This window comes from Acomys russatus, chromosome 10 (genome assembly GCF_903995435.1).
Source record: "Acomys russatus chromosome 10, mAcoRus1.1, whole genome shotgun sequence".
In the NCBI taxonomy this organism is placed as follows: domain Eukaryota; kingdom Metazoa; phylum Chordata; class Mammalia; order Rodentia; family Muridae; genus Acomys; species Acomys russatus.
The window spans coordinates 75,137,310-75,149,654 of record NC_067146.1 but is presented as its reverse complement, the minus strand read 5'-3'; the positions used below and the strand labels follow the sequence as shown (position 1 = coordinate 75,149,654).

General features: G+C 44.8%; 1 protein-coding gene across 1 annotated transcript in view; it reads left to right on the top strand.

Moving 5' to 3' along the window:
- Cntnap2 (contactin associated protein 2) overlaps positions 1-12,345 on the top strand; it is a 2,113,217-nt gene that overhangs the window by 2,078,948 nt on the left and 21,924 nt on the right. Inside the window, exon 22 of the mRNA XM_051152463.1 lies at positions 8,139-8,378. Within this exon, the coding sequence (XP_051008420.1) occupies positions 8,139-8,378 (240 nt within the window). The remainder of the gene's footprint in view (positions 1-8,138; positions 8,379-12,345) is intronic.

Below are 12,345 nucleotides of genomic sequence, written 5' to 3'. Positions count from 1 at the left end.
GTCTGGTGTCTGGAAGCATCTACAGAGTCATACTTCCTGTGAGCTGCAATGGTTTTGATGCTGAGTAATAAGAACTATATTATACTATTAATCACAATAAGCCTTTTATTCTCCGGCTAGATTTTAGGGACAGAAATGACAATTTCCATTTACTTAATGCCCATGATGCTCAGGAACCATGATAAATGGAAACAAATAAAAATGTCATCCTTAACATTTTTGCAAGCCAGAACATTTTGACAGGAAGGCATCTCTTTTCTTTACTGTTGTCTTTAGAAAGCAAACACAGTCAATTTTGTCTCATTAATCCTTAGACAAAGACCCACATGTTAACATGCAGCAGACACTGAAACAGAAACACAGATTCTGCTTTTCCAGCATTCTGCCTCTTCCTCAATCCAGCTAACTCGGGTCAGGAGCCATTTAAATCACACCTGCTTATTTTAGACCTGCCTCCCTTTGTAAGAGAGCAAAGCCTCTAATAATGACAATGAAATTTCATTAGTGTCTTTCTTATGGGATTACTAAAATGTCACGGCACATAATGGCAAAGATCAATTATGTATAAGGATTTAATTCTGGTCATGCTTTTCTGAGAGCCAGCGGGGGGGCGGGGGGCCCTAAGACAGTGCAGCTTGTCAGAGCGGATGCCTGACACCACCTAGTAGCCTGCATGCCCCGCCCCATTTACTGCTTATCATTTGATTGCATTAGACCTGAAGGAGGGGGCTCGTTTGATTGTATTTTGCTCTTTTGGGTTAATGGTTTTGGCTCCAGGGCGTGGAGGAGGAGACTTGGCTGTTCCTTCCACTGACCCAACCAAGCTCCTGTCCACACATCTATAGACAAATGAGGCTACAATGTGAAAACGGTGTGCTGCTTGATGAACTCGTGTGCAGCTCTTCTCTCAAGGGACCAGATGCTGAGCCCTGACATTAGCATCAGCTCTTAGAATGGTCTGGGTGAGCAGCATCCTTCCTATGACTGGAAATGGGAGTCAGGGGACAACTCTCCAATCTCATTTCAGTACGATTTTACAGGGACTATGTTAACCTCCCCTTGGTCAATGATCTCTCAGGCGTCCCACTTACTCTGCCACGTACCATAAAACTCAGAGCCTTGATCCAGAGGCCTGTGGAAAGTGGTGATAGCACACAGCACTGATCCACAGGTGTTGACACCAGTGCAGTACAGTTTTGTAAAAGACAAGACCATCTTCAGTGAGATACCCTGATTTCCAGGCAATGCTACCTGGATTTGTGATGCTATGCTGATTTGTTGCCTCCCTGCCCTTTTTCAAGGCCATGTTCCCCCTTTCTGTACCTTATGAAGCCAACAAACCTTGGCCATAGTGTGTTGGGTGGAACCTAAATTCCCCAGTACTTGATCCCCACACAGCCAAACCCTCAGTGACAAGTATTTGATTTATGTATGTTTGGTTATGTTTATGTCCGTTATCACTAGGTAATTTTTTTATGGAAGACATTATTTAGAGCCTTTGGGGAACACAGGACTATGACAGTCAGTTCTTGGTCACAAGAAGCTTTATTTTGCACCTGGTCCATGCAAGAGGAAAAGAACATGCTTGGGCCAAGGGGGTAGAAGGGAGAGAGTCTTGGATGAAGCCATTACAAACTCCCTTTCTGAAAGACCAGAGCCTATGCTGCACCAAAGTAATGGGCTATGACAGGTACTGAGTGTGGGCAGCAGCGGGAAGATGGAGTCCGTAGAATAATATAGAATAGAATAGAACAGAACAGAACAGAACAAAGGCTCCTAAACCTGATAGAGGGAAGCAAGTTCCTCTCCAGCAATGTTCCCCCAAGGCATGTGAGGAGCCATGTAATAATTTTAACCAGTTTCAGTTATATCATTACTATTTCTGATGACTTCCTTGGCTATTAATTGTTCATATTTTCCTTTAACTAGGACCACCATTTTTATTTAAATATGTTGCTATTAAAAAGAAAAGAAAACTGTTGGAGAGTTTTGTAAGCCACCATGAAATGGAATACTAGTGCTGCTTGCTGCCCCTGTTGGGATAATGGTAAAAGTATAGACTATTAGTACCGTGGTCTTCCATAGTGTTCAGGTCTGAGGTCCATTCTCTGTTAGAAAGAAAACAGTATTCAGTATTAGTGGTGTGGTGAGGACAGCCTGGACCTGGGACTTTCTTTTTGAAAATCTGACAGTAACTGAGAAGGGACTAACATCTTCACTGCATAATTAGATACAGTATCAACTCCCAGCCTGTGAATTACCTAAAATCACTCTGGTGTCCCCAGTGGGACACATCCCACCCCAGATTGCAGGGGAGGAACAGACAGCTCTTCCTACGGCTTCTGTGGGACAATCGTGAGCCCCATTATGGGTGTTCACAGAGACAGCTTCTCTCTGGGTGCCACAGAGCCTAAGAAGGGCAATTTTCACAGCGGCTTCCATAGACAGGGTGCCACAGTAGATATTTACCAAAAGTCAGTCTCACTGTCACAGTAAGATATCTCAGCTCTGGTCCATATTTTTAAAAAGTAAATAATTAATTAAATGTTGTTTCTCATACAATCACATCGGTCTCACCAAAGGATATAGGAAATTTAAAAGTCTAAAAGCTAATACCATTGTGCAGTGAGTAGATCCAAGAAAGAACGTGTGAGTGAATTAAAACCCCTTAAAGGAAAAGGAGAAGTTTTGTTTTTTTTTTTTTTTAAGGAGAAGTTTTTGCCGTGAAATAGCATCTAAATGTCCCTGGGACAGGTGCTCATGCATGTCCCTGAGCTTCCAGAACATTCTATTGTGTATGGAGCTGCTTTTCTTTCCCCGTGTTTTCTATTCCGGTCCCGATTCTCTTTTCACTTCTCGTGGCCCTCCTGCCTATCACTGGTATTCAGTGACTGAGTGACAGACAGCACAGAATGTGGGCTAATGCACACTAAGGCACCTGCTGCCTCCCCAGAGGATCCCATGAGCATTTCCTTGCCCTTAAAGTTTCAAGAAGAACTGCACTAATATTGTAAGTGGACTATACTCCATATCCCACACCACTGTAAATATAAGAAATGAAAAGACTAATTGTATTTTGGCAATTTAATTCCAAAAGTGACTTGCTGCATTTCTCACCTGCATTCCGTAAAGCAGATTTTCCCTAGGGATGCATTAGACAAGGCATCTCCAGGCACAAAGGAGCATTTTGCCACGACTGGTATTTTCATGTGCGATCCTAGTATGAGACGACTGATAGATTTTACAGATTAACATAATTTCACTGTAACAAACTCAGATGTACTAAATTAACAGATATCCTGTACTATCTAATATTTATTTATTTATTTATTACATATACAGTGTTCTGCCTCCATATACACCTGCATATCAGAAGAGGACACCAGATCTCATTACAGATGGTTGTGAGCCACCATGTAGTTGCTGGAAATTGAGCTCAGGACCTTTGGAAGAGCAGACAGTGCTCTTAACCTCTGAGCCATCTCTCCAGCCTTATCCTGTACTATCTAATATTATTGAGAAATATGGAATCGTGTGGGGCATGATAGAACACAGCTGTATTCTCAGCATGTGGCTAAGAGAGGGGGAAGTGAGTTAAGGCCAGCCCTGGCTACATGGTGAGACTACATCAAAAACAAAACAAAAACTAAGGTGTCACACACATACACATACACACACACACACACACACGTAGAAGCTTGTTTCAGACAGCATTTTCAGAACTTACTAGAGCTGTCAGAAAAGTCAGAGCCATAAGCTTCGACATCAGCTCACCTCGTTTTTTTGAAAACCGCATTGTTGACTTGAGTGCTAATGAAGTTCTTAAAGCAGTTCTCAAAGCCATCGGTTTTGGTTTTGGTTTGTTTGTTGGTTTTTTGTAAGCCTTGACATGCCATTTCTAGGAATTCTCTGACTAAAGAAGAAAGGTAATTAATACAACATAAGTCAGTCTTCTGTGGCTATAGCAAATGCCTAGATACTCACTATAGAAGGAGGAAAGGCTTAAGTTGGCTCATAGTGGCAGAGGTTTCAGTATATTGTCACTTGACCCTGTCGCTTTGGACCTGCATAACAGCAAATCATGATGGATCACATGGTGGAGAAAGCCTTTTCATCCTGTGGTGGCCAAGAAGGGGATATGGAGGTGTAGGGGGATGACAGCACCCAATATCTCTTCAAGGACAACCTCCCCAATGACCTAACTTCTGCCTGAAGGTCCCCTTTCCTCACAACAGTGCTATAGGTTAGGGACCAAGCTCTTTAACACATAGGCCTTTCAAGTACATTCTAGATACAAACTCGCAGGAAGATTTGCTAAGAAACCATATCAGAATAGCTCAGCATAGAACCCCACCCACGGTCTAAGCTTGGAACATAGTGGTGCTACAGCTCTTTGAGAATGAAGGAGGCATCTCTTGGTCTAGACAGGCTTGACCCAGGGACCAGGCTGTCGGACCATCAGTAATCACCAAATGTCAATCTCAGACAGCGTTCCTCCAGTTCTTTATCTCGTGTCAATGAGGAATAAAGATGTGGCCAAAGAAGAAATCAACAAAGCTAAGGAGACCTATTAAGAAAAAGTAAGGAGTTAAGGAAGATGCTCAAAGGAGGAGGGTTGGCTTCTGCAGAGAAGGAAGACCACAGTGCTACCCTGTAGGAGCTTCTTCAGCAATGGCAGAAACTGGACAGAGAGTGGGGTGGTTTCCATGGAGACTGGTCAGTTCTCTGGGCATATCATAGGCTGAGACAATGGGGGACCTAATGTTCATCCAGTTAGAGCAGAGGTCTTGTGATGAGGCTCCCCTCTGCTCATCTCGTCCTTGCTCTGGTAACTACCGACCTTGGTTCATCTGCTGGCTGCTAGCCCTGACCAGCACTGCCAGTTGCTGAGCTTGAAAATATTGTTAGTCTCAGACCTTGGCTGCTCTCTTAACAGCTATTAAATAAACCGTGCTCTCTTTGTTTTTGTCTTTATGTGGCCAGCTTGTAGTTTTATCATGGGGCTTCTCCCGTTAATGCCTGTAAGACAGTTAACTCCTGCTTCAGCCTGTTGTTGGTTTTATCGATTGGCCCAGGGTGGAGTTATCGGGTCCTAAAGAGTCAGGAGTGTCCGCTGCCCACTCAGAGGAGCTGCCCCTCGCTAAGTAGAGTCCTGAGAAAAGAGCCATGTCGACCGACCAGATTTGAAATATCTGGATTTGATAGCTGAGTAGTATTCCATAGTGTATATGTACCACAGTTTCTTTATCCACTCTTCTACTGAGGGACACTTAGGCTGTTTCCATGTTCTGGCTATTATGAATAAGGCTGCTATGAACATGGTTGAGCAAATTTTCTTGTTGTGTGCTGGAGCATCTTCTGGGTATATTCCAAGGAGTGGAATAGCTGGGTCTTGAGGAAGCCCTATTCCCATTTTTCTGAGATAGCACCAGATAGATTTCCAAAGTGGCTGTACTAGTTTGCATTCCCACCAGCAATGAAGGAGTGTTCCTCTCTCCCCACATCCTCGCCAGCATGTGGTGTCGCTTGAATTTTTGATCTTAGCCATTCTGATGGGTGTAAGATGGAATCTCAGAGTTGTTTTGATTTGCATTCCCGAAATTTGTGGATAAATGGATTGAGCTAGAAATGATCATAATGAGTGAGTTAACCCAGAAGCAGAAAGAATCAAATGGTATATACTCACTTATATCTGCATACTAGCCCAAGGGGCATGTCCCACGAAAGCCTTCACTTACCAGGAAACTGGGACAGAGGGGAAGGCATCCTATTGGGACTCTAAATGAGAGACGCATGGGAGAACAGCAAAATAAAAGGATCCAGAGGGTCCTAGAAATCTACAAGTAGAACAATATGATAGGCAGATTTGGGCCCAGGGGTCCCGCTCAAACTAAGGCACCAGCCAAGGACAATACAGGAGGTAAACTTTAAACCCCTTCCCAGATCTAGCCAATGGTCAGAATATTCTCCACAGTTGAGTGGAGAGTGTGATACGACTTTCTCACATACTCTGGTGCCTCACATTTGACCATGTCCCCTGGAGGGGGAGACCTGGTGGCACTCAGAGGAAGGACAGCAAGTAGCCAAGAAGAGACTTGATACCCTATGAGAATATATAGGGGGACGTAATCCCCTCAGGAACAGTCATAGGGGAGGGGAATAATGGGAAAATGGGGGGGGGGGGAGGAATGGGAGGATACAAGGGATGGGATAAACATTGAGATGTAACAAGAATAAATTAATAAAAAAAAAAAAAAAAAAAAGAAATATCTGGATTTGAAAAATCTCTCAATCGCCATTCAGGGAAGACAAAACAATGGAGCTTTGGAAAATTCTCTAATCTCCAAGAAAAGAAAAATGTTGAAGGAATGAGTGAAAGAGTCCCAGAGAAAAGGGAAACCTGCAGTGAGAACATCTCTACCGTCAGCCCCAAACTCCTGCCCATAAGGCTGACACGCCCTCGGTGTTCACTATGCTCAGCCTCTGCTGCCGCTGTACCTCTAACAATATCTGAAGCCTACTTCTTGGCTCCTTCCACCTACTAGGGTGTGGTGTCTGGGGCTATGACTTTAAGATGGTTAAATGGAAAGCCCTCTGATTCAGAGCTTTCAAACTGTTCCCTTTGGGTTGTGTGGTAGGGAAATTCACCTCCCTACAGTTTAAGTAACTGTCAAGCCAGGTGTGATGGCTTGTACTTTTAATCCCAATATTCAGGAGGCTGAAGCAGGAAAGTCCAGAGTAACTTAGACTACAGAGTAAGTTTCAGACCAGCATGGACTAGAATTTAAAAGCAAAAAGTTCCCCACTCCCTGCTTAGATCTCTATGAAACAAACCAAAACCAATTCTTTGTTGGCAATCTCAGCTCAGGCATGGGATAAGGGACAAAGAGAGAGCCAGCAGGGAAGCTGGTCCACAGCATGACCTGACCTTAGTTGTAAGGCAAAATGAAGACTCTGTAGCCAGAGGGCTTTCCGGGATCCAAGGATAGGGGTGTTCAGGCCAATACCTGCCCAGAACAGTTGCTACACTGTCTCTGAGTTATCTTTCTAATGCATTCCCCACAAAAACCTTCTGAAGTTTTTGCTTTTTCAACTGAAATGAAAACATTCAAATGTGGCATTCGAGGCCCTACCTGGTCTAGCATGGAGCTCCAGCCCCAGCAGATCCCTGACCATAACATGATCAGCGTGGAATTCTTTTCCTTTCAACCTCCGCGGCTCCTGCTGCTGCTGCAGCCCCCAGCTGAACTGCTGCTCTGGTTCACCAAGCACTTTGATGCCGTTACCAAATACAGCGTTTGTTTTTCAGATCAAAAGTCTTTCTGGTTTGAGACGTGGGGTCAGGAGATCCCAAGCACTTAGAGATTCCATCTATTGGGTTCTAAACACAAAGCTAGGAAGCCAGGAAGATACTCTCTGAGTTGACTGATAACAGCAGTGAAAGTTACCATACTCGGGTACTTGAGTTGAGAGTTTACGGGAAGATGTTGATCGTGCAAACTGGGGGAAGGTGGTGATTTATAAATGTACCTGAATGTTGTGGCTGAACTTGGAATATTTCCTGACTTTCAAACCCTCCATCAGATACTAATTCCATAAACCTTGGAATTCAAAGCATATTGCTCATCAGAAAGAAAGAAATGCAAAACTCTCAGCTATTCTAAGTCTCTCCCTTCTTTCTGTCTTCCATTCCTTTTCTTTCTAAATAAAACTCCTTAAGGAGAAAATAAGCATAAAAGAGAATAGGAGAGCTAAGTAGGGGCCTTTGTGTGGTATGTCTAAATTAATCAGAGATCAGGAAAACCAAGAAGAAAACCAGTTAGATCCCATGTGCGCTGTTAGCTTCCATGGTAATTCATGTAGCTACAAGAAGATTGTGAGTGGGTTTTGGTGTTGGTTTGTTTTTCTTAAATACAGTGTTATTTTCACTCTTGCACGTTCTCTAGCAAAGAACGTCGTGTTAAAGTTTGCAGCCTTGAGGCACAGGCTACTCTGAACAGTTCATCTCCAAAACCACAACAGCCAAAGCTAGAACCTGCCAAAGAGCTCGGGACACAAGCACTCCGGGACGGGCCTGTCTTCCAACAGAACACAGTGAATGGACTTAGGGTCTTATTTTCTCTTTCTTTTCTTTCTAGAAACAGGGAAAATTGACCAAGAAATTCACAAATACAACACCCCAGGCTTCACGGGCTGCCTGTCCAGAGTCCAGTTCAACCATATCGCCCCACTGAAGGCAGCCTTGAGACAGACCAACGCCTCGGCCCACGTGCACGTGCAGGGTGAGCTGGTGGAGTCCAACTGTGGGGCCTCCCCACTGACGCTGTCCCCCATGTCTTCGGCCACTGACCCTTGGCACCTAGATCACTTGGATTCAGGTAAAGTCTGGGGCGATCTTGGGCTGGTCGCTTTACTCCTTTTAATGTCACTTTCCTCAGCTGTAGAGCGGGTTGATGGGAGGAGCATGCTGACAATGGTGGCGGAGGATTAAGACATGGCAGGGAGGAGATGATGAGCCATGAGTTCTCAGGGTGATGCTTGGACCTATGAAAGGGCAAAAATGTTGTTTCTACTCAAAACCAGAAACAGAGGAGCCAGAGGTAAGTATTCAGGGATGAGGACTCTTCGTTTAGGTTAAGAGACGCCCGAACTGCTGTCTGCAGTCTGGCTATAGATGACTTGGCCAAGTCATTGCCTCACTTTCAACCACCTTCCCTCCAAAACAGTACAGATATTCACCTCCCATCAGGACCGTAGATTTTTAAATCTGAAAGAGCTACACCTAAGCTTACAAAGCCCAGTCTACAGTTGCACCATCCCAAACACTCCCGGTTTCATCTAGACAGCCAGCCCCGTGGGTTTGGCCCATTTCTGCAGCTGGTAAAACACGCAGTCTGAAACCACCAGGCTCAAGGGAAAGTAGTACTGGTAGCAAAATGAATTCGCCAGGAGCTCTCTGTCTCTAATGGAAGCCTGTTCAACTACAATTTTGCTCTCAGCTCTACCTGGGCTGACTGTGGGCAGCTCAGATAACACACCTAAACCACTGCCTTTTCACCCGGAAGGCAAAGAAAGTAGCGGGTAACCATCTTGGTGACCTGCAAAGCCAGTCCCCAGTGGGTTTCCAAGCAACTGGGGATGTTAGTGGCCCTTAAGACAGTAAGTGGTCACGAGGCAGGACGACGTGGACGTGAAGCCCATATTCCAACACCATCAGGGCTTCTCATTCCTCAGTTTTTCCATTCATAAAATACGGACACTGAGTGAGGCAATGTGCTTAAAAACCCTAGCACGGGATCTGGAGAATGCTCCGTGGTTAAGAGCCACTTGCTGCTCTTACTGAGGAGTGGTGGTCAGCTCCCAGCACCCAGTGGTAGCCCACAACCATCTGTAAGTCCAGTTCCAGGGGATCTGAAACCCTCTTCTGGCCTCTGGGGCACTGCACGCATGTGGTGCACATACGTGCCTATTAGAGACATTCATACACATAAAATAAAAAAAATGTATTAAAAATCATAACTTGGTATCATCATAGACTCATGGCAAGCTTGAAAATACTTAGCTGTAACAACATTAATAATCATCATGGTCATTATGTTAGACAGTTGGCCATAGTTTGAGATACCCACTGAAAGCTTCCAAACCACCACCCCCCCCCAACCGAGACACACACACACACACACACACACACACACACACACACACACACACACACACACACAGACTCCAATTTGCAACAACTCACCATACAACAGTACATACTTGACTGTTTTAATCATGTTGCAATCCTGTGCCAGTGTTTAGCTTCAGGGCAGCCACCACTGTGGTCATTCTTACTAGGACTGTCCCTGGAAGATTTGTGAAGCTTAGAAAGAATCCAGAATTGTTCTATTATGGGATGGACGGCTGACAGCCTAAGCAGCAGCCCTCTTTGTTCCTCACTTATGGATTCCTGTAACATGATGAGAGCGCCGAGTGCCAAAGCTCCTCACGGCAAGTCTCTTTCATTCATGTTGAAGGGCACTCAGCAGGCTGGGCTTTCCTCCCGGGCTGGCTTGAACAAAGAAAGCATTTTTTTTTTTTTTTTTTTTTTTTTTTTTTTCTGCAGAAGGAAGAAAGGGAAGAGGGAAAGTGTGAGGGGAGAAAGGACACATGTCAGGGCAGCAGAGGGAGCGACAGCCCTCAGATGAAGGCCTGCACAGGGTAGGGTGGACAGCTGGGGAGCTGCCCTTAAACACACAGGTTCTGGGGTGCTGCAGGTATATACTGCAAGCAGAGGCTCCAGGAGGCTGTGAGCATGTGTGGTCTCAGTGCACTGCCAAGAAACTGGATTCAAAAAATATCCAAGCACTTCCTTGGGCCAAGATGAGCTCATATTCATTATGGCTTAATTAGCCAATTGTTTGCTTTTAAGGCCTGTGAAATGTAGTTATAGACAGCAAACCATTTTGGTTCGTGGAGTTAAAGAAAAGTGCTGTATTCATGACAGCTTCCTCCTTCTCATTGATCCATGCTAATGCATACAGTTTAGAAAACATTTCTGTTCCGAGTTCAACACTCAAATTAAAAATCCTGCATTTCAAGTAGGCACAAAGCTGTAATTGTAGCACTTAGGCAAGAGGATTCCAAGCTCAAGGTCAGCCTGGGTTATATAGCAGGACCCTGTCGGAAAGGAAAGAAGGAAGGAAGGAAAGGAAAGGAAAGGATAGGAGGCAGGCAAAGAAGCCAGCCAGCTGCAATTTACAATCAGTCATGAACCGTTTCTATAACTGTAGAAATCCTTTAAGTGTTTAACCGTCAGTCTTGTGAACTATTCAAAGGAAGAATGGAACGCAGCCCTCATATTGTGGGGCAGAAGGCTTATTTAGGTAGCAGGATTCCATCTTTCTTTTGTTTTCTTTTTTCTCTTTTGGTTTTTTGAGACAGGGTTTCTCTATGTGATAGCCCTGACTGGCCTGGAACTCTCTTTGTAGACCAGGCCGACCTCGAACTCACAGAGATCCTCTTGAGTGCTTGGATTACAGGCGCATGCTTGCCACCTCACCCAGCTTCAACTTTCTTCTTTTAGGTGAATGAGCACATGACAGCAGTACAAAGTAAACGGGAAGAAGGGACAAAGAGATGTCAGAGAGGGAGGTCACTTCATAGCAGCCTCCAATAAGACAACACAAGGAGGAAAAGCCTTTCCTCTACCCTCTTAAATCCACCGCTCAGAGGCCTGGGAATTAAAATTACAAAAGATAGAGCAACATGAGGAAGAAGATAAATGCAATTTGTTCGTACACAGGAGCTTTCAAAAGATGTAACTTGGGCTGGAGTTCAGTTCCAGCAACCACATGGTGGCTCACAGCCATCTATAATGAGATCTGGTGCCCTCTTCTGGCATGCAGGCACACACGTGGGCAGACTACTGTATAAATCAATCTTTTAAAAAAAGAAGAAATGCTTTAAAGAAATTTTTAAATACATGCTGTAACTTAACAAATGGTCAAAATCAAAGGCTTCTAGATTATGTACAAAGGGAGAAAAACAAGTTACAATGGCCTATGTAGTGGGATTTCTAGAACAAATGGGAGATAAGAATAAACTGATAGTGCCTGTCATGCAGGCATGAGCGCCCTCTCTCTCTCTCTCTCTCTCTCTCTCTCTCTCTCTCTCTCTCTCTCTCTCTCTCTCTCTCATGATGATAATACTCTCTTGGAAAAAGGAATAGAGAGGGGTTTCTCATAGGTTTACTATCCATCTTCCTGGGAAGAAAAGATGCCCTAATGAGGGAAGTGTGGCTGCCTTGTATTCCATAATTCCCCACCTTTTCTCAGGAAGAGAACCTCTCATTAGGCTTCTTTCTGAGTCTACTGCACTCTAAATGTTTCCCATTGAAAACTAACTTGTGGAACTCGAATGATGTGAAATAATGTGTGCTGTGCAAGCCTGAAGCCCTGAGCTGGGTCCCCAGCATCGCTCCCCCAAGAAAAGCCAGGTGTGGTGGCATGCATCGATAATCTCCGGTGTGAGGAGGTGAAAGTAGGATGGTCTCTGCGGCTCACTGGTCAGCCTAGCAGAACCAGAGGGCCCCAGGATTAGTGAGATGCCCAGTCTCAAAAATTAGGACGGAGAGTAACGAAGGAAGACATCTGATGTCTGAACCCAGACATACACACACATGGGGGGTGGGGGGGCACGGGGGGGCTGGAATAAATTTTCTACTAACCCTGGGACTCCCAACGATCCTCACACCAGCAGCTGCACTCTTGTTTCCATGAGCCTACATCCACCGTTCATCATTCTGACTCAAGGGTTGTGAACGGGTTAGATAATCTCCCATGATTGAATGGGGAGAGGAGT